This window comes from Electrona antarctica (genome assembly GCF_951216825.1).
Source record: "Electrona antarctica genome assembly, chromosome: 24".
NCBI lineage: Eukaryota > Metazoa > Chordata > Actinopteri > Myctophiformes > Myctophidae > Electrona > Electrona antarctica.
This window is the reverse complement of record NC_136803.1, coordinates 9,349,415-9,372,348: the sequence shown is the minus strand read 5'-3', so window position 1 is coordinate 9,372,348 and position 22,934 is coordinate 9,349,415. Positions and strand designations below refer to the sequence as shown.

Here is a 22,934-nt window from a genome sequence, read left to right as displayed (position 1 = left end):
GTCAAAAATAGCATACAACAATATATGCTATATATATAACAATGAAATAAAAGGCACATACAAATATACATATACATATTCAAAAATAGAAGAAATTAATCAAATATTAGACACAATATGCAAACAAATAATAATAATAACAAAATAAAAATATAAAAATGGAGAGGCTCAATTGTACGCCCATTTCCTACACCAGAGAACTGGTGTAGCCAATCGGGACACGGTATGCAATATGGGCGGGCTTTGGTACAGTGACGTTCAATGCTTGAGACCTTTGACTGACAGTAGCTCTGACCAATTGCGTCAAAGAGAAAATGTTTGAACCCCCCCCCCGGGAAACAAGATCCATACACAGCATCTCCAGACTCAAATACCACACGACAGTGTGATTTGAGTCTGGCTTATTAGCCAGGCTAGTACAGTACAGCCTCCTCCTGCCTTTTCACTTTATTCTCTTTTCTTGTCATACTCTTATTTGTTTACTTTTATTGAGCCTTTTATTTAACCAGATAAAAATTAGATTAAACCAGGTATAAACAAGATTAAGAATCTATTTTCTTGGCCAAGACAGGTAGCAGCAAACAACCAAATACAAACACAAGGGACAGACAGAGAAACCAGAGAAGTAATATTACAATATAGAAATATAGAGTAAAAAGTTAGTTAAAACACAATTACACAAAGGAGTCCGCCTCCGTTTCTCTCATTCTGGATCGAATAGCATTTAATGGAGCTAATTCAGCAAGTTGTAAGTCATTCTGCAACATACTCCATGCAGAGTGTGCAGAACACATAAACAGTCTTTTTTCCAATCTCTGAATCTCAGGAAAAAGTCCAGGGAACATAAAGCATAATGTTCTGTACTTTCCTGCAAGAAATAGTGGCTGAAGTCCCAGAATAGTGTATCAGTGTATAAGCCTATACGAGTGGTCAGAGCAGGCCATCCTATCAGAGCATGATACAGCACAGTGAATAGTGTATCAGTGTATAAGCCTATACGAGTGGCCAGAGCAGGCCATCCTATCAGAGCATGATACAGCACAGTGATGGTGAGTGAGTTACGGTTTCGGTTTGTATGTGTCTAAAGGCACTGTGCAGAGACGTGCATGTATAGAAGAATAGAAGAGAGAGAAAAATAATGAAAACATAACCACTTTCACCCAGGCGACCCTATATTTTGGGCCAATATCTTTTTTTTAATGAAACCTTTTTTTGTACGCGTGGAGAAGACCTGGAGGAGACCTGTTGTTGATCCAGGCGACAACGTCTGCGTTAATCGATGCACGCGACAATAAGCCCTTCGCTAAATCCCACCCCAAAAAGTGATTGTCCAATGCCAATCCAAATAGTTTAGCAACTGTTGCTATGCAGGTCAAGCTTTCGCCACCTCATAGCTGTCAGTGTTATTTTGCATGGCTATGTTGTTGAACAGCTTAACGTCGAGAAAATTACACGACTGACCCACCCAGGTGATGGCAATAATACTAATGACCGTAGTCTTACCATGCAACATGCAAACTCCGTCGGGTAAAAGTTGATTTCTCCCTCTGTAATTTCCTCGTATTTCTAGTTTATTTAAATAATGTCATGCACATTTTGTCCAGTGCATACCTTACCTACTGCAGGCCTGGTTGACTAGATTTAGAACACATTTTGAAGGTTTTGCTACGGAAATGATCGATTATTTTATATGGAGAAATCCCGTCATTTAACATGCATCTCAATGGGGAGAAGGACAGCTTGTCCTGTCGCCTCGCTGCTAACCTGCCTATTGGACAAGGGCGGGTTGGGGAGGGACTTAGCGAAGGGCTGATTTCACGGGACCACGCCCACGTAAATTCGTTGTTGCCCCTCGACTTCTCTGTGCGTACAGAAAAGAAACGCAGGTCTCATTGAAAATGAATTACTAGGCGCGTTAATCGCTGCCCGTTTGAAAGGACCTAGTCGTACTCGTACATACAGTATATAGAATTCAACTCATAACCTGAACCACCAAATTGTTGTTTGTAAAGTTGTACGGTCACATTGGTAAGCACACCTGCAGAGAGTTGCCTTTTGTGTGTGTCTATGATGATCACATTGCTTTGATTATCCAGGTTTCCAAACTAAACTCACCCAAAAATGTTGTCACCTTTTCCTCACAGGGTGAAGCTGGGATCAGTGGATTAGCTGGTCGAGAAGGGTCGGAGGTGAGTAAAGTCGTCACGCTATTCACCTGGTATAGTACAGTAGCTGTGCACAAACTGGTTTTGGTATTGGTTTGGTTTTGCTAACATAACAGCACTCAGTAATATCATAACAACATACTGTACTGCTAGCAGACCAGCTATGTTGTATGGTTTAGAGACAGTCGCGCTGAGGAAAAGACAGGAAGCAGAGCTGGAGGTAGCAGAGATTAAAATGTTGAGGTTCTCTCTAGGAGTAACAAGGATGGATAGGATCAGGAACGAATACATCAGAGCATGTCAGATGTTTTGGAGATAAAGCCAGAGAGGCCAGACTGAGATGGTTTGGACACATACAGAGGAGGGATAGTGAGTATATCGGAAGGATGTTGAGGTTGGAACTGCCAGGCAGGAGGCATATATTATAGACCAAAGAGAAGATGTATGGATGTAGTGAAAGAGGACATGAAGTTAGTTGGTGTGAGAGAAGAGGAGGCAGGGGACAGGGTGAGATGGAGGCAGATGATTGCTGTGGCAACCCCTGAAGGGAAAAGCCGAAAAGAAAATAAGTAGAAAGAAGAAGATGATACTGACAATAGGACCTCACATTTGGAACATTGGGGGAAGGAAATGTTATTCAGCCGCTGGACGTTCTGATTGGTCAGTACAAGCTTTACCGAACAATCAGCTTTCAGGTGTTCTGACTGAGTGCACCCCTTGCCAATCTCTGACCACTGAAATTATTATAGCTTTAGAAAAGCTCTTATTTTGCCAGGTCTGTTTGCACATACTGTGTGAGGAATTTGTCTATTATGTACACAGACGGTAGCCTGTCTAATAGTATATACATTCTGCATGGCACTTGTTTATATTATGTACAGTATACACAGTGTAAAATCCCATGTGTTAGTGTGACTTTGAGAGTGTAAAAATGGACCCTTATGGCCGGGGAGTAGCTATAGTAGTGGTGCCAGGGGTATTATTTGGAAGAGGTGATGTATGCTGTCTTCAGTGATTATCTTTCCTGCACACTTCTCAGTCCTGGAGCACTGGAGGTCCTTGAGACTACAGGTCTTGAGACTGCAGGTCCTGGGGTGCTGCAGGTCCTTGAGACTGCTGGTCCTGGGGTGCTCCAGGTCCTTGAGACTGCAGGTCCTGGGGTGCTGCAGGTCCTTGAGACTGCAGGTCCTGGGGTGCTGCAGGATCTTGAGACTGCAGGTACTTGAGACTGCAGGTCCTGGGGTGCTGCAGGTCCTTGAGACTGCAGGTCCTGGGGTGCTGGAAGGTCCTTGAGACTGCAGGTCCTGGGGTGCTGCAGGTCCTTGAGACTGCAGGTACTTGAGACTGCAGGTCCTGGGGTGCTGCAGGTCCTTGAGACTGCAGGTCCTGGGGTGCTCCAGGTCCTTGAGACTGCAGGTCCTGGGGTGCTCCAGGTCCTTGAGACTGCAGGTCCTGGGGTGCTGCAGGTGCAGGTCCTTGAGACTGCAGGTCCTGGGGTGCTCCAGGTCCTTGAGACTGCAGGTCCTGGGGTGCTGCAGGTACTTGAGACTGCAGGTCCTGGGGTGCTCCAGGTCCTTGAGACTGCAGGTCCTGAGGTGCTCCAGGTCCTTGAGACTGAAGGTCCTGGGGTGCTGCAGGTCCTTGAGACTGCAGGTCCTGGGGTGCTCCAGGTCCTTGAGACTGCAGGTCCTGGGGTGCTGCAGGATCTTGAGACTGCCGGTCATTGGGATGCAAAGAAGTTCTGGGTCTTTGCATTGACTGTAAATCTCAAGTGGACCAGCCATCTGTCTAATATCTGTAAACGCCGGACACTTGTTGGATGCTGCACTACGAAAGATGGCCAACAAACTTGATGCTATAAAGGCAGAGCCAACAACTGCCTTTGTTTAGCGAGACAGTGCAGGAGTTCTTCCTAGTTCTTCTTAGTTCTTCCTCCTAAAACAATTAACGCCACTCACTATTCAACACACGAAGCTGGATGATGGAGGCGGTGCCGCAACTAATACGTCTTTCACCATTGTGTCAAGATAACGCGTTAAGTACTTCTAATGAGTTATTATGTTCTGTAAGGGTGAAAGCAAGCCAGAGGGCCTGTTCTGTTCCTGTTATGTGTTCATTGTTGTCTCGATCTTGCCTTAACCAGACTTTGTTGTGTACACACAGGGCAAGGCTGGCTACAAAGGAGAAGCGGTATGAGTATGAATCCTATACGTCTCTTCAAATTGTCTTTAATAACCCATTAAAACTGGGAAAGCATCTGTCATGTTAGATTTTAGCTTCAGTGTTGATTTTGGCAGCAAATTTAGATTTTTAGTTTTAAGTCATGGTCTTTTGAATAGTTTTCATTTAGTTTTAGTCACATTTTAGTTCCTAACATTTTAGTCTAGTTTTAATTTGTTGACTAAATATATTTAGTCTTAGTTTTAGTCATCACAGCTTAGTTTTCATTTAGTTTCCATTTAGTTTTCGTCAGTGAAAAAAGGTAGTTGATGAACATTTTTCCTTATAGTATTAGTCATGAGATCAACACTTGTTAGCGTTGACTTTTCAAAAATAGCAGATGTACAAGCTCACAGCACGCCACTGACATTGTGCCACGCTGTGAGCTTTGTGCAGCTATAATTTAAGATTTGTTTGTTTTTTCGAAATGTTGAATTTTGAATAATTTGCTAAATCTTCTCTTCTGGGAAGAAAACCTTTTCAGATGGGGATCTGCAGCCAAATTCATATACATTTTTGGGGGTCCTTGACATGAAAAGCTTTGAGAATTACTGATTTACAAAGCATTTGCTGAATCAGCCTCAGGTCTTAATATGCACAGTTCCCATGGCTGCAGACGTCCAGGGATTATTTTTTTCAGATTTGAAAACTGTGCTTTTTTCAATAATAGAAGCAGAAGAATATTATTCAAGTAATAGCATTTGGCTCATGGCCTGCAACGTGTTGGAAGCCTGACAGTGTTTTGTACTGACAACATCAAACTGATAACGTTTTGTATCCCTTGCAGGGAGAGAGAGGAGAATGTGGCACGCCTGGAATTAAGGGAGACAGGGTACGTTGATTTATCGTGTCACAACAGATACACACCCATGTCATCGTTGGTCTCTGCTCCACCAGTACGATTAGCATCGTTCATAATTGTTATAATTATACAGGAATGTAGTGGAGGACCACACCACCCGTGCGGCTCTGCACACCTGCCAGTGCAGTTGTGAAATATAGATGATATCGTAATCATTAGGATGCATCACATCTGCACCATAAATGAACTACAGAAATGTATAGAAGGGCAATTATATTAATTATGTGCCCTGTGACATGATGTGATAAATGACCAAAAATGTGTGTCTTACAATTCAATCTGTAATTATTTCAGGCAAAGTTTCTACTAAAGTCGTATCCAGTAGGATATTTGTCATACAGTAGAGCATTCAGTATAGAGAGCATAAGTGGTTATGGGCCCTTGACAATCCAGGGCACTTCTAGACTCATCCTCACTTCGTTATTAAATTATGTTCAATGCTCCTTCCTTGCGTCAATGTAACCCGCAAGTATTACATAAGATTTACACACATCTAAGCATTGTGTGGGAGTTCTGTTTTACGATAGCAATTAGGCTGGTGTTGACAGAATGAAAGTTTCATTGAGCATGATCCATTTTATTAGTCACCACACTGTGTTGGATGCAACCACAATGCTAAGTTTAGTTTATTTGCCCAATGATAAAATGTCAAAGGAATGTGATAAAGGCTCACAACACCCAACATGTGGCTTAGGTGGTAGAGTGGACCTATGCCAGACTCTTCCAACCCCCAACTGCTCCCAATGATGGCGGCACCATGCGCGGTTGCTTCCGCTGTCATGTTGTTGGATAAAGGCACGTTATTATATTCAGAGTCAGACCATTACCAATGATGGCTGATGGGTCAGAAAAACAGAACTAATATGCGCCTCCAAAACGATCTTGCATGAAAAGAGAAGATGAGGAGAATAAACAAACCAACAACAGATCAACAAAAACATAGAAACGGAAGAAAAACCCAACCTAAATGATAACATGTGGGAAACATTAAACTGGTATGCTGTCCCATATGTTTAATATCGGAGACAAGGCACATAAAATGACTTAATTGAAATTTAATTTCTTGCCCAACTTTTGTTTTCCCCTTTTATCTTTGAAACCTCCGTTTTGCTAGTCATCAGATTAAATACCACCACAGGACAAAAAATAGTTACATCGATCACATCCTGTTCTGTGATGAGGTAAGGCAAGGTTAAGCCATCCATGGGTTAAGTAAAGTGGGCTAAGATAAGATAAGCAACATATAGCGTAGGATAGCATTGCATAACAATATAGGCACAATGTATAGCATAACATGTAGGATTAGCATAACAGAACAATAACGTAACATAACAGCGTAACGTACCGTAACATACACAACATAGCATTGAATTGAATGGCTGCACAACACAACACATCGTATACGATGGCATTGATTTTAATTACCTGAATGTTCTCCCCAGGGTCCTGAAGGGCCAGTTGGCATCAGAGGAAACCGTGGACTTCAGGTGAGTTCTGTCGTTTCTCTCACAAGGGAAGCATTTTAATCACCAAGCATATGGTATTGCAATTAGCCCTTCGCTAATTCCCTCCCCAACCCGTCCTTGTCCAATAGCCACATTAGCAACGGTTACTAAGAGAGTAGACAAGCTGTTAGCGAGCAAGATTTTCCTTCTCACCCATTGAGATGCGTGTTAAATGACGGGATTTCTCCATATAAATAATCGATCATTTCAGTAGCAAGAGCTTCTTCTAAATCTAGTCAACCAGTCCTGCAGTAGGCTATGCGCTGGACAACTGTGCATGACATTATTTCGATAAACTAGAAATACGAGGAAATGTTAAAGAAACAGTATCCAACTCAATCAACTTTAACGACCGCCCGACGGGAGTTTTCATGTAATGCACGGTATAAGACTACGGTGATTCGTTTTATTGCCATCACCTGGGTTGGTCAGTCGTGTAACTTTCCCGACATTAAAGGAGCATTCAGTGATTTGAGTGATTTGGGGGAAAAAACGGTCCACCCGGTAACAAGATGTGCACATGCACACGCTCTACAGTGGGGGAAGTACAACAGACCAACCGCACATGCACCAATGCCCGCCCCACTCGATCATGATTGGAGGAAGGCCCCTCTCATCCTGATTGGATGAAGGCTTTGCCACCCAAAGCCCAAACCGAAACTAAGGTTTTTTGACCCCAGGGGCTCACTGGGGACAGGGAGGAACTCCTTATATGGTCAGCACACTTTATAGTAGGGAGAATTATCCAAAAAATAAGAAAAAATAAGTGATATTTGAATTAAGTGAAATCACTGAATATACCTTTAAGCCGTGTATGTGTTCAACAACACAGCCATGCAAAATAACATTGACTGCTATGAGGTGACGAAAAGCTTGCCCAGCATGGCAACCGTTACTAAACTATAAATTGGCACTGGACAATCGCTTTTGGGGTGGGGTTTAGCGAAGGGCTAATTGGTTGTTGTAGTAGCAGACAGTAGTGGAAAAACCTTCAGCTTATAAATGGTCAGCAGTCAGCAGATGACTCTATGATGACTCTGATCCTTTAGTACTTTTTCTTTTGTCCCCCCTCCAATTCAGGGTGTGCCTGGTCCACACGGCGATGGTGGACCTGAGGGACCCATGGGTAAAAAAGTATGTATTTCTCCATCTTTTCAAATACACGCACGCACGCACACACACACACGCGCAGTTCTTTTACAGCTATACAGACCTTGGGCAGTTCGCTGAGAACAAAAAGATGAAAAGTTGAAAAGATTAATGTAATTCAAAGTTCTGCTTTGGCTGTCACCTCCTTTATGTACAGTACGAGTACTGTTTGTTCACAGCGGCCAGGACAAAAGGCCAAGGACCTTTGGTCCCTCGTCGGGCCAAATGCAGGGGTCAAAGGTGACGCCCGGCATTGAATCCGTGTGCTCAGCTGAAGGATACTGCGCTTTTTGCACAGCTACTCAATACGTCTTTCCCAGAACATGGGTTCTGGTTCAAATTAAGTTTCCATCATAGTTGAAGAAAGGAGCAATCCTGAGGCTAAATTGTAGCAGCCAACAGAGAGACGTGTTACCTGAGGAGAGGCAGACGTGATCGATAAAAACGTTTCATGTATTACTCTCATCGATCAAAGGCGGGAAGAATGCTTAGAAGAATGTGTCCTAATGTTTTATCTGATGTAAAGGGTGAGCTCTTTCGCAGTTTTTAAAGGATACCGTCACACAGATATGACATTTTGACGAGCGGCCATATTGAATTGATTCTTCACAGGCTTATACAGTGTGTACTGTACAGTAAAAGTCCTGGTGAGTGTACCGTACATTGTGTGTTCGTTTGTCTGCGGCGTTGAATAACCACAGCTTTTGTGGGCACTCCAAACCGCTGCGAGGTGCATCGCCTATTATTACCCTGTCAGTGTGTTTGTCCGTGTCCACGCCTCCCCCCCCCCCCCCCCCCCGCCCTGCCATGCCGAATCTGACATGAGCCCACACTCCCCGTTCCAGCCCCCCCCCCCCCCCCCCCCCCTAATTATTTTGGAGGAATGTTCATGTGGCTTGTCTGACTGTCATGTCATCCCACATTGGGACTGAATGGCAGACTAATGTCTGACTTCATGTCTTGTCTAGACGTGCCCGCAAAGGGCAGAAAAAGGAACAAAATTTTAAAGAAAAAAAAGATGAAACAGACGGTGTGCACTGTACCGATGAGTCCACCACGCCCTCCTCACACCTTAGGGTCCTCCCCCTCTATACAGCTGTACCGATGAGTCCACCACGCCCTCCTCACACCTTAGGGTCCTCCCCCTCTATACAGCTGTACCGATGAGTCCACCACGCCCTCCTCACACCTTAGGGTCCTCCCCCTCTATACAGCTGTACGCTGTACGCTGTACCGATGAGTCCACCACGCCCTCCTCACACCTTAGGGTCCTCCCCCTCTATACAGCTGTACGCTGTACGCTGTACCGATGAGTCCACCACGCCCTCCTCACACCTTAGGGTCCTCCCCCTCTATACAGCTGTACGCTGTACGCTGTACCGATGAGTCCACCACGCCCTCCTCACACCTTAGGGTCCTCCCCCTCTATACAGCTGTACGCTGTACGCTGTACCGATGAGTCCACCACGCCCTCCTCACACCTTAGGGTCCTCCCCCTCTATACAGCTGTACGCTGTACGCTGTACCGATGAGTCCACCACGCCCTCCTCACACCTTAGGGTCCTCCCCCTCTATACAGCTGTGCGCTGTACCGATGAGTCCACCACGCCCTCCTCACACCTTAGGGTCCTCCCCCTCTATACAGCTGTACGCTGTACGCTGTACCGATGAGTCCACCACGCCCTCCTCACACCTTAGGGTCCTCCCCCTCTATACAGCTGTACGCTGTACCGATGAGTCCACCACGCCCTCCTCACACCTTAGGGTCCTCCCCCTCTATACAGCTGTACGCTGTACGCTGTACCGATGAGTCCACCACGCCCTCCTCACACCTTAGGGTCCTCCCACTCTATACAGCTGGAGGGAGAGGGGGTTGGGGTATGATCTGATTTACGGCTTGTCAGTAAAGTTTTCAGAGGGGATTTTCCCCCACCCCCAAATACATGTCTGAACCCCTCTTTAAGATAGGAAGTAGAGGGGTTAAGGGAGGACATTTTGCCTGTGTGTGTGTGCATGGAATGCGTGCGCTCGCACGTGTGTGTGTGTGCGTGCGTGTGATTTATTGATGAGATCAGGAAGGTTATCTCAGAGGAGCTTCCGTCATGCTGTGTCCAAGAGAGAATTCTGGCCGGGAGGTCGGTGAAAGATGTCTGTCGGGCTGTGCTGAGGTCACCTGAGTGTACACATTTTTTACACTGTTAAAAGTAAAGGATTTATTGTCCTGACAATCCAAATGAGTATAAATACTAACAGATTGAAAAAAAAGCCAGATTGTATTAGAAATTACTTAAATAATTAAACAAAGGTACACATTTTGAGGGATAAAACATATCCATTACACTTTCACAGCTCAGAGGATTATAACTTAGAGTGATCAGCACTTTATCATATGGAATTCCTCAATGGTGTCACTACATAATTGTCTAATTGTCTCCTTATGTATCTATACGTACGTGCGTGCGTGCGTGTGTGCGTGTCTTTTATAGGGGGAAAGGGGACTTCCTGGACCACCTGGAATCCAGGGGGAGACAGGGCTCGGCCTGCCAGGACCTAAGGTGAACTCTACAACTATCCTGTTGTTTTGGAAAAATAGGAGGAAAAGAATACCGTCATGCTAACACTTATTTTCCCACCTGCACTGTGCTTATTGCCTGTCTGTACGCCCCTCCTCTCACCAGGGAGATGTCGGTTTCCAGGGACGCTTAGGGCCCCCGGGGCCACCGGGACTCGGTGAGACGGGACCACCGGTGAGTACGAGTTCAATTCCAAGATTTTTCTCCCGCTGAGTGCTTTGCTCAGCAAGGTGACACATACTGAAGGCACATACTGAAGGTACATACTGAAGGTACATACTGAAGGCACATACTGAAGGTACATACTGAAGGTACATACTGAAGGTACATACTGAAGGTACATACTGAAGGCACATACTGAAGGTACATACTGAAGGTACATACTGAAGGCACATACTGAAGGTACATACTGAAGGTACATACTGAAGGCACATACTGAAGGCACATACTGAAGGTACATACTGAAGGTACATACTGAAGGTACATACTGAAGGTACATACTGAAGGCACATACTGAAGGTACATACTGAAGGTACATACTGAAGGCACATACTGAAGGTACATACTGAAGGTACATACTGAAGGTACATACTGAAGGTACATACTGAAGGCACATACTGAAGGTACATACTGAAGGTACATACTGAAGGTACATACTGAAGGTACATACTGAAGGTACATACTGAAGGTACATACTGAAGGTACATGCTGAAGGTACATACTGAAGGCACATACTGAAGGTACATACTGAAGGTACATACTGAAGGTACATACTGAAGGTACATACTGAAGGTACATACTGAAGGCACATACTGAAGGTACATACTGAAGGTACATACTGAAGGTACATACTGAAGGTACATACTGAAGGTACATACTGAAGGTACATACTGAAGGTACATACTGAAGGTACATACTGAAGGTACATACTGAAGGTACATACTGAAGGTACATACTGAAGGCACATACTGAAGGTACATACTGAAGGTACATACTGAAGGCACATGCTGAAGGCACATACTGAAGGTACATACTGAAGGTACATACTGAAGGTACATGCTGAAGGTACATGCTGAAGGTACATGCTGAAGGTACATGCTGAAGGTACATACTGAAGGTACATACTGAAGGCACATACTGAAGGCACATACTGAAGGTACATACTGAAGGTACATACTGAAGGCACATGCTGAAGGCACATACTGAAGGCACATACTGAAGGTACATACTGAAGGTACATACTGAAGGCACATACTGAAGGTACATACTGAAGGTACATACTGAAGGTACATACTGAAGGTACATACTGAAGGTACATACTGAAGGCACATACTGAAGGTACATACTGAAGGTACATACTGAAGGTACATACTGAAGGCACATGCTGAAGGCACATACTGAAGGTACATACTGAAGGTACATACTGAAGGCACATACTGAAGGTACATACTGAAGGCACATACTGAAGGTACATGCTGAAGGTACATACTGAAGGTACATACTGAAGGTACATGCTGAAGGTACATGCTGAAGGTACATACTGAAGGTACATACTGAAGGTACATACTGAAGGCACATACTGAAGGTACATACTGAAGGTACATACTGAAGGTACATACTGAAGGTACATGCTGAAGGCACATACTGAAGGTACATACTGAAGGTACATACTGAAGGTACATACTGAAGGCACATACTGAAGGTACATACTGAAGGTACATACTGAAGGTACATGCTGAAGGTACATACTGAAGGTACATGCTGAAGGTACATACTGAAGGCACATACTGAAGGTACATACTGAAGGTACATGCTGAAGGTACATACTGAAGGTACATACTGAAGGTACATACTGAAGGTACATACTGAAGGTACATACTGAAGGCACATACTGAAGGTACATACTGAAGGTACATACTGAAGGTACATACTGAAGGTACATACTGAAGGTACATGCTCCCTCCGACGTCGGAAAGGTTCCGCTTCGGACATGCTCCCCGAACTAGTTTGGAAAGTCAGGACCTCTGGTGCAGCAGGCATAGCCCCCCTAAGCCCCCCTCCCCAAAAACCCAATTGACTGACTTCTATGTAAACCAAAAATTCATTAGCTAAATAGCCAGCCCCCCCCCATAGTCGTCGCTGAGGAGGAGCGTCCGAAAAATCAAGTCCGAAGTCCTGAATGACGTCATAATGTAGTTACCTGTATCTCACCTCCCTTTCCGGAAAAAAAGATTTGGAAATCCCCGCGGAAGGAGCATGTATTGCGCTTTAGTTATGTGCAGGTGTCCAACACGCGCAAGTATAAATGAAGTTTGAGTATACTCACGCATACAGAAAAAAAATGTGGCATTGATTCAAAAATAATAGTTCAGCGAATGTCCTCATCCCTCTTTCCCAAATTTCACAATCATGTCTGGCATCAGCGAAAAAAAGAACATGACATTCATGACTTGCACAATAAATTATGCTGCTGTAAATTAAATAATACTTAAGCTTCTGGTCACAGAAGAAAATGCAATAGATCACGCAATCTTTGCCTATACTTGTTATTTACAAAGACAGTAGGTCAAGACAAGTGCACACACACTCAGAAACTGTCAAACACTGTCAAAACTGTCAAACAGTACACAAGATACCGATATGCATAGACAGCGCCACCTATAGGTGGCTCTCAGCCAGTCTGTGCACACTGAGCATATTATGCTGGGTTCATGGGGTTGAATGTGGCACCAAACCTGTGTGCATTGGTGCGCACACACACACACACACACACACACACACACACACACACACACACACACACACACACACACACAGGGTGCGATCATGATTCACACCCAATCAACACATTATAAATACAATCCCAAGGAACATGCATGCACGCACGCACGCACGCACACGCACACACTCACACACACACACACACACACACACACACACACACTAGACTAGATTGTGTGTGTTGTGTGCGATTTTGTGCGATTCTAGAATAATGTTTTTGTGGTTTGCACTCATTCAACACATGTTTGATGATCATCTGTTTGTTTGTTTGTTTGCTTGTTTCCCCAGGGACCTCAAGGGCCACAGGGGATCTCAGGAGAGAAAGGGCCAATCGGAGAGGGTTTCCCTGGATCCAAGGTAAGATTAGGCCCTGTCCTAAGTCCTAACCAGTGGTGGAAAGTAACTAAAAATACATTTACTTAAGTACTGTACTTAAGTACAATGTTGTGGTGCTTTTACTTCATTGGAGTATTTCCAATACTTTTACTTCTACTCCACTACATCTCAGATCCAAATGTGGTACTTTTACTCCACTACATACATTATCCACTTCAAGCTTATACGCATTTCCGCCATTTGAAAATAACCGACCTACAAGCTCACGCATGTAGATCGGCTATTTTCAAATTATTGTATACATTTGAAAACATTTGAAATGGGCCAATGTGCATAATAAGTACTTTTGATGCCAATACTTTCGCTCAGGAAGGCGTCGGCGAGCGCTTTTATCGGCACTGGATCTTCTCGCAGCTCCTTTCACAGACAGCGAGCAAAACCGTGGCGATCAAACCCCGATCTTGAGTCAGATCGGGGGTTTTGTCGGCGAGCGCTAAAAGTGCTTCCCGACAGCATAATCGGAGTAAATATGGTGCAGTGTGTACGAGCCCTAAGCCTCAAAGTCGACTGACTTCAGTCGGACCAAGTCTGTATGCCGGAAGCTACAATACGTATCATACATTATGTCTGTATGCCGGAAGCTACAATACGTATCATACATTATGTCTGTATGCCGGAAGCTACAATACGTATCATACATTATGTCCAGTCTGTATGCCGGAAGCTACAATACGTATCATACATTATGTCTGTATGCCGGAAGCTACAATACGTATCATACATTATGTCTGTATGCCGGAAGCTACAATACGTATCATACATTATGTCGCCGGCTTTCCACGCCTGCAGTTCTTCCTGCCAGGATCATAACCCGACGTCCCCGAGAGGCTTTGAACTCTCCCTCCCCCACCCCCCCCATCACTCACCTACACCCCACTGACCTGCGACAGAGGCTCCTCCGTCTGCTCTCCAGATCCCTGGCTGCAGGAAAGACAGGAAATTGACAACCTATATACAGTTAACACGAGACGATAACAGAACACAGAGGGCCCGCGAATCCACACGCGGGCAACGCACGCAGCGCGTCTCTCATTACCCCAGCGCCGCACGATACGGTTCATTGATCATCTGCTACAGAGAACATGGGAACATGAGAGCACGCTGCCGCAGAGCGCCGAGCTACAAAGCCCCGTGTACGAGAAGGGGGGGGGGGGGGGGGGGGTGTACAGTACCCATGCAGGACCACGCGGCGAGCCCACAGAAAGTCACTCAGTGACAGATGGCAAGGAAAGAATGATCCATCTCTTCATCTGTGTCTCATCGTCTCGGGTTATACAGATACACATATGTGCGCGCGTTCGCACACATGCGCACGCACGCACACACGCACGCACACACACACACACACACACACACACACACACAGGTATGTGGTTTCACAGTGATACACACACATGCACAGCGAGACAGTACACACCCATACATCCGCACACACGGAATCCATCTGCCAAGACCAGACTTGGTCCCCGCTACAATAGATGCCCTCATCGTATAGCTATATGCAGACGATACAGCCTTAGCATTTCTGTTTTGTTTGTTTTTTTGCGTGACTCGCCTCTGCCCCGATTTTTTTGGGTCCTGTTTGTAGTGGCTTACAGGAGACGTGATGACATGCACACATTCCATTCAGGGACGTTGTGTTATTCCACACAGCCCGGTATCCCTGTACAACACATAGTTATACACGAGGCTGTGGATTTCCATTGGCAGGTGTAGCTGAGCCCAAAAGGCAGTCTTGTTTTGATAAAACCAGATGAGGCCCCCCGAGTTAGTGAAACGCGATTAAGTCTGGGGAATGCACTTAAGCAGCATAATGACAAAGGTAATCGTCCTCTTTGCCTGCGTTGCAACACCAAATACAGAGCAGCGGAGCCCTACACGAGAGACCGCACGATGGCCGTAATTCACTCGAGACGCCTTTATTTTCCACCTCACCGGATATTCATCCCATATTTCATCTGCTGCCATTCCCCGGAGAGAGAGAGCGACAGCTACTTTCCACCCCCGATCTGGAACAGGAGGTGTATCTCCTGACTATTTCAGATTGGCCTCAGGGGTTCTTGCTTTTTTCTTCTTTTTTTGCTTCTTCCATTCTCGACGTGAGATTGACCCCCGGTCTCACAGATGGCGTCCCGGTTCCAAAAAGGCAAGTGCTCCTAACCACGACGTGTCCTGACAAGTACCAGATTCACAAGAACTCAGCCACAATATCATACCCTTCCACATAATTAGCACCCTGGCCTTGTTTGCCAAACTGGAGTGTTATGACAACAAATTTGCCTCTTTTATCATTCATCCTGGTGTGAAAGTAAAGCAATGCTTTGCTAACTAATGTACTTCCAAGGCTGCGATGGTGTTACTGTCCTTGGGTAACCCCTCAGGCTGCAGAGACGGAGGAGGAGGATAACATATTTCTCTAGAAATATGACTTTTCTACGGAATCAAACAGCAAGGCACTGCAGTGCACATTTCCTATTGTACCCAGTGTTAACCAAGATTACCGGACTAATCCCTCACTTGTCTCTTTTCCCTTCTCCCGTGCGTGCGTGCTTTAATATTTCAGCTCAAAGCCCGAGTGTGGTTACGAAGCAGACACTTCACAGGGAGTGACTTCACAGAGACAACATTCTGGTGTTTGCGTGCGATTCGGTTCATGGACAGCTTTATTTCACTCCTGTCCTGGTGCCAAACCCACGATTCTGATTGATGCTAAACATGTCCCCACGTCAAACCCCTCTGGACAGCACAGCACGGTCTTGAAAAGTTCTCACCCCTTTTTGTCCTGACACAGAGCAGTGTGTAGCGTGTGAGAGACGCTCAGATATGGATCATGTGGCCTTTGTAGACACTTTTTACTACATAACTGTCACTGCGTCCCCGAGAGGAAGTGTTTGGAAAGATTCATGCTCGCTTTTCAGCCATCAGAGTTTTACAAATAATGGTCTGGAATGAATTTACGTGAGGGACATTTTTCATTTTGTTTGTAGAGGCATTTAAAACCACTGACCGACGCGCCCCAGGCAGGGGTCTATCTTTGTCTCCCTGCTTTTTCCCCCTCAACACCAAACGTCTTCATCGGAAATAGCCGATCTACAAGCACACAATATATGCCGCAACAGGTCTTTATAGATCATAGATTTTTGTGAATGTTGTTCTATTATGACTTGCCCAGAATAGTGACGCTATAGGGTTCAATGGTTGATAGTTTTTTGCTCTAAGATAACTAAGATAACTTATTCCATGCTAGAAGGCTTTCTTACCTTTATGTGTAGTTGTTACGTCCCCACCAAAGAGGTCCAAGTGTTATTTTGTGCAAAAGCGCATTATTGGCTATTTCCCCTACCATAAGCCCTCAATGAATTGCATTGAATTGAATGGGGCTATGGGGGGTTATGCTAATTCCCTTATTTCCATCGCTCAAAAATCTATATTTTTTTGTATATATCCTCTCTTCATAATGTAAATAGTATCCCGAGCGGCACACTTTACTACTTATTTCGATGGAAATAAGCGAATTAGCACAAAAACCCAACCCCCATTGAGGGCTTATATTAGGGGAAATAGCCAATAATGCACTTTTGCACAAAATAACACCTGGACCTCTTTGTTGGGGACGTAACAACTACAAATAAAGGTAAGAATGCATTCTAGCATGGAATTCTCCTTTAATGAGGAATTGTCTGCAACAGTACTGCAGAATAGGTTAATGTTAATCTGTAGGCGAACACTGTGTTTTGCATTTGCCCTTCCTTATATCTGTCTTCATATGCCATCTCTGTGAACAGCGCTTTTCATTGTTCGCCCCGACGTTGTCATGTAGACAAAAACAAAAATGCAAACAGGAATTAGAACGGAATGTTTGCAAACTGCTCGGTCAGGAATGCGACATTTCCTTACTGAATCGTGTTTACGATACCTGCACAAGTTGATGTTTGGTGGTCTGTGGTTTTGTGGGAGGTTGTTCCCTGATGTGACATTAATGGAAGCTAGCCACCAGAATCTCTCACCGTGACCATTTAGCAGTGACTGTGGAAGGATCGTGAAAATGATGATTGGTTGACTGAAGAACACTGCAGCCTCATGTCTTCCATGTACACGCACGCACGCGCATGCACGCACACACACACACACACACACCCACAGGGCCCTGCATGCAGCATCTTCCATGTACAGTACATAAACACAGCACCCTGCATGCAGAATCTTCCATGTACACGCACGCACACGCACGCACACACACGCACGCACACACACACACACAGGGCCCTGCATGCAGCATCTGCCATGTACACACACACACACACTCACACAGATCTTCTATGCCGCTTATTAGGCCTGTCACAATTATTACATAATCACCCAATCACAATCATTTGAGATAATCAAAATATTTTTTTGCATAATCGTCATAATCGTTCTATGTTGAAAAATGTTCATATGTTTTGATTATTTTCAAACATTTTCAAAACGTAGTGGAAATAGCAGATCTATATGAGCTTGTAGATCAGCTATTTCCACTATAAATGTTATTTTTTTTAAATATAACGTTTTTAAATATGACAGTAATTTGCATGTTTAGGTTATTTGGCATATCTGCCCTGTAATTTCCTGTCCTGTAATTTCAAAGCTTAAAAGCTAAACAGAAATGTAATGTTTTATTCATGTGCTCAACAACGTTAATCACAATCTGACTTGTGCGACAATTAATCGTCACGTAAAATGCCATAATCGTGACAGCCCTAGCTGTTGTATTCGTTTGATGAATCCATCTTCCAAATTGGTAATAATGTTAATTTCTCTCTGTCTCTTTCTCCTTTCCCCTTGGTCTCCACAGGGCGAGCGGGGACTGGAGGGGCCACGGGGACCCAGGGGCCAAGCGGGCCATGGAGTCAAAGGGGACAAGGTAAGTGGTGCAAAGTAACTAAGTACATTTACATAAGTACTGTACTTAACACTTATACCGCCATTGCCGAAGTCCTTTGTCAATTGAAGCCTAATTTTGATACTGACGCTTAACGCCATTGCCGAAGATCAATGGCAATTGCGCTTTTATAGTGCATTCGATCGACCGAGCCATAATGCTACTTACAAATATTGTATTTTTACTCCACAACATTTATTTGAAAACTTTAGTTACTTTGTAGATTTTGTTAATTATTACAAAACATACCATACCACTTATTGGCCTATTTCTGCCATTTGAAAATAGCCAATCTACCAGCTCACGCGTTGTGATGCAACGCATTTCAGGACAGTTCAGGGCAGCACAAGACAGGACATTACAGTAGGCTGTAACACTAGGCTGTAAATATACTCCCCCTCACACAAACATGCAGATCAGGGGTGGGCAACTGGCGGCCCGGGGGCCACATGCGGCCCCCACCTTCACTTAATGTGGCCTTCAGGTTAATGTCAGAATACTGATATAATATTGGTTTCAGCTGTTTACAATTCCACAACATGCAAACATGACCCGCTTTAATTACTTCAGTCTAAATTAGTGGCTCAATGCTCAACACAAGTATAATTAAAGGCATTTGAAATGACATAAAAATGTTAATTTTCAGGATTCCAATTCAAAAATAGTAAAAAATAATTCAAGATTTCAATTCGAATATAGCAAAAATAGCCTATCTACAAGCTCAAAACGCGTCGCGTTTTGAGCTTGTAGATCGGCTATTTTTGCTACGATAGTAATATATGGCTCTAGGGAGTGAGTGTGGAAATATAGTGGCCCTCTCCATCATCAAAGTTGCCCAGCCCTGATGCAGATGAACCCAGGCAGGTCGCAGTCATCCTGAAGAATGGAAGGGCTCCAGTCAGACTAATATAATATATTATAATGAGCTTTCTCTGCACAGAGAAGATGAATGGCAAGGCTAGATTAGCGGGGGGGGGGCTCAAAAGTAGCCTACCCGCTGCTATATTATTATATCATTGACCTAAATGGCGTTATATCAACGAGGATAGTATAATAAAATAAAAGGTAAGGACTATCAGAAATGGCTTTGGGCTTATGGAAAACTTTAGACATGCAGAGTGACGCATTACTTTACCTGGGTTACATCATCTTCTGATACTTGAATGTTTTGACATGAAATAACAATCCCGTACCGTGGAGAGTTTTGATTCATTAGCGCGAGCGTGACAGAATAGGTTACAGCTTGTTGTTGCGCTGCTGCTCGTTGAACACACGTGAATGGTAAAGATACCAAGGATCCGACAGTGATGCAAGTAACACAGACTCTAAGCTGTTTATAAACCACAGTCAGTGACGCGTCGCTGACGAATCCTTGTATCTTAACTTTTCACCGCTGTTTGGAAAATCCTGGAGACGCACGGTTATAGATTCACGGTCGGGAAAACTTGGGATTCCCTTCTCGCGTAGCGGTGGGACATGTCCCACGGACCGGCACCACTCCACATACCGGTGGGACATGTCCCATGGACCGGCACCACTCCACATACTGGTGGTTGGGGACCTCTGGGTTAAAAGATTTGAAGGGCAATCTTGTGTCAGATTGTTGTGTCAAACATCAAAATTGTCCTCGAAACACTTGATCACTGTACTATCGGCCGGCATACCCTCGGAAAGAATGACGTTTTTATGGTGTCATTGGAATGGTCGACCTTTAGTTGTGGTTGTCAGTGAAGTCATCCTCAAGGACGTTCCATGTGTGTCTTTGAGCATTTTATGTTAATTAGGTGTGGTTTTTCTTGCCAAACTGGATTTGCCCTGGCAAGCTTACCGTACCTATGGTGAAAGTTATGACGGTGAAAATTACAGCGATTTCATGAGCTAATGACAAATATGTCAGTAGTCAGGCCAACATTTGCATCTTGAAACCTAATAAACTTTTTAATTTACCTCGTGTTAGACACATGATTTATTATGACGTAAAAAGATGATGGATCAAATGTGTGAACAGACAGAGGAAGGGAAAGGGAAAGAGAGAGAGAGAGAGACAGAAAGAGAGACATAGAGAGAGAGCTACAGAGAGAGAGATACAGAGAGAGACAGAAAGAGAGACATAGAGAGAGAGATACAGAGAGAGAGACAGAGAGAGACAGCAAAGAGAGCTTTACAGCAACTTAAGTGTGAATTGAAAACAGTTGTTAAGTTTGCATTATTAAGAAAAAGAACACATGTTAACGTTTATTTTTTTATGCTGACTTATCGAAGACAAGTTCCACTTGTGCTTGAAACATCCGGTTGTGCCTCTGTCAACCACGTCCAACACTGATTCACCACTTATAGACTTCAAGCCATTCATTCAGCATTGTTCCTTCATCTACGGACACCTGGAACACTTTATTATTTGCTGCAATAAACATTCTTTGTTCATTACCACATAAAACAGAATTGTGTTAAGTTATACTGTCCTATTCGGAAGCTGTACTTATTCATAGTTGTAAAGGTTTCTTTACGCGGGTATACCTTGTCGAGTGGGTTTATTTTAAATCATGCTTTTGTAGTCATTAATAATGAACACGCAATAAAATGCGCTGGAATGTCACAAACATGGCAATTTATTACTGGGTGCTTTCCATGTGCTATAAATCATATGGAACGTGCTACTTGACATGAGGTGCTAATGCTATGTGTCATAACCGCCTCACTGTTCCTCTGCCTGCATTCTCGTTGTTACCTCTAGGGGGACTTTGGCCCTCCAGGGTTTCCTGGCCCTCTTGGCCTCACAGGGTCGGGCATACAAGGGGAGAAGGTGAGTCCGTCGTTACTGAAACACTGTTCTTTATATCATCGTTTGCATATTTCCATGATTTATTTTCATATTTTGCACTGCAAGCAGTGATCCAAATTATATCCACCGCCAGAAGACAATGTGGCATCTTAGAAAGTTATTGCATGATTTGTTTGAAAAATACTATTGTTATGCATATTTGGCTAAAATGTTATTCGTAAAGAAGGGATATTTTCTATAATGAAATGACAGAAACAAAAAGAAATTCAATACATTACAATACATTACAATCAATTACATTGATTATTTAATTCCAGAGTGGATGTAGAGTATCATTGTTCATACAAGTTATTCTGTGTATTATGCCACTGACTGTGTACTAATCTCTGTGTCCATGGATCTCCAGGGTACAGAAGGGCCCAGGGGGCCAACAGGGGGTAGAGGCCCCCAGGGAGAGGGTTTCCCAGGGTCCAAGGTGTGTATGCTTTTATGCTTTAAAGGGCAAAATAAATATATCAACGAATACATAATGTGTTGAATAAAACATTATTTTAACCAAAAACATAATTTAGAAGACCTCGACGGGCACACTGTATGGGGGAAGAGAACAGAGTGGATGAGGAGCTGATGGCTTAGCTATGGTGTTATGGGGAGTGAAACAAACAGATGGTGGTGGATTTAGTCTAAAGGATGGAAATATGGCTGTGGTAAACACCGATTTCAAGAAAATGATCACATATAAGGACGGAGGTACAGTATAGGAAGCACTGAGGTGGACATTCAACATAGGAGGGCTGTGGGCAGTTCAGAAACCTGTCCGCCAGTGACATCATCATTAGGCAGATTATTTTTAAAACAAGATTACCCACCTTGGGTTGAGTTTAAGTAGTTTTGTATTTCTGTACTGTAGTTATATCAGAGTTAAGTCATATTGTCCTCTGGTGGTTCTCTCATTCAGGGGGACCAAGGCTTGCCTGGGGAGGCTGGCGTCACCGGAGAGAGAGGGGCTGGTGAACCAGGAAATAAGGTGAGTCGGCACCATCCGCTAAAACTCACCATAACTGATATCACGCACAACGTTTCTTTGATCACCAAACAGCACCGTGTATGTCAGATGTTGTGTTAAAGATGTATTATATATCTGAAGGCTCATAAGCCTTATGTTTTGAATTGAGGATGATACAGTGTATTGAGGCATTGCCAATAGAGTGACGCACGCACGCACGCACGCACTCACACACACACACACAAGCACACACACACACACACACACACACATCCTCAAATAATTACAACTACTACTAATAAACTATTTTTACAGGATCTTCTTTCTATTCATTTTAAGCTCAAAGTGTGCTATAAGCACCAACCAGATAAATGTAAGAGTAAAGACAAGACAGAATACACCGCAAAGTGGGAACCGTGTACTGAAACACTTTCCTTTAATATGTGGCGCACTAACGTATGATGGATGATCTCCCTCCAGGGGGAGCCAGGATCCATAGGACTGGGTGGGTTGCCAGGTCTGCCAGGGGAGGACGGAGCACCTGGACAGAAAGTATGACTCGCTTTTATCACTT

At 44.1% G+C, this 22,934-nt stretch overlaps 1 protein-coding gene across 1 annotated transcript in view; it reads left to right on the top strand.

Annotated features, from left to right (window-relative positions):
• The window catches only part of LOC306917210 (uncharacterized protein), a gene marked incomplete at its 5' end in the record, with an annotated part of 66,187 nt that overhangs the window by 16,764 nt on the left and 26,489 nt on the right, over positions 1 to 22,934 (top strand). Inside the window, 13 exons of the mRNA XM_079495342.1 lie at positions 2,145 to 2,189; positions 4,329 to 4,355; positions 5,173 to 5,217; positions 6,690 to 6,734; positions 7,833 to 7,886; positions 10,388 to 10,456; positions 10,580 to 10,648; positions 13,544 to 13,612; positions 18,486 to 18,554; positions 21,307 to 21,375; positions 21,761 to 21,829; positions 22,313 to 22,381; positions 22,841 to 22,912. Coding sequence (XP_079351468.1) covers positions 2,145 to 2,189; positions 4,329 to 4,355; positions 5,173 to 5,217; positions 6,690 to 6,734; positions 7,833 to 7,886; positions 10,388 to 10,456; positions 10,580 to 10,648; positions 13,544 to 13,612; positions 18,486 to 18,554; positions 21,307 to 21,375; positions 21,761 to 21,829; positions 22,313 to 22,381; positions 22,841 to 22,912 — 771 coding nt within the window. The remainder of the gene's footprint in view (positions 1 to 2,144; positions 2,190 to 4,328; positions 4,356 to 5,172; positions 5,218 to 6,689; positions 6,735 to 7,832; positions 7,887 to 10,387; positions 10,457 to 10,579; positions 10,649 to 13,543; positions 13,613 to 18,485; positions 18,555 to 21,306; positions 21,376 to 21,760; positions 21,830 to 22,312; positions 22,382 to 22,840; positions 22,913 to 22,934) is intronic.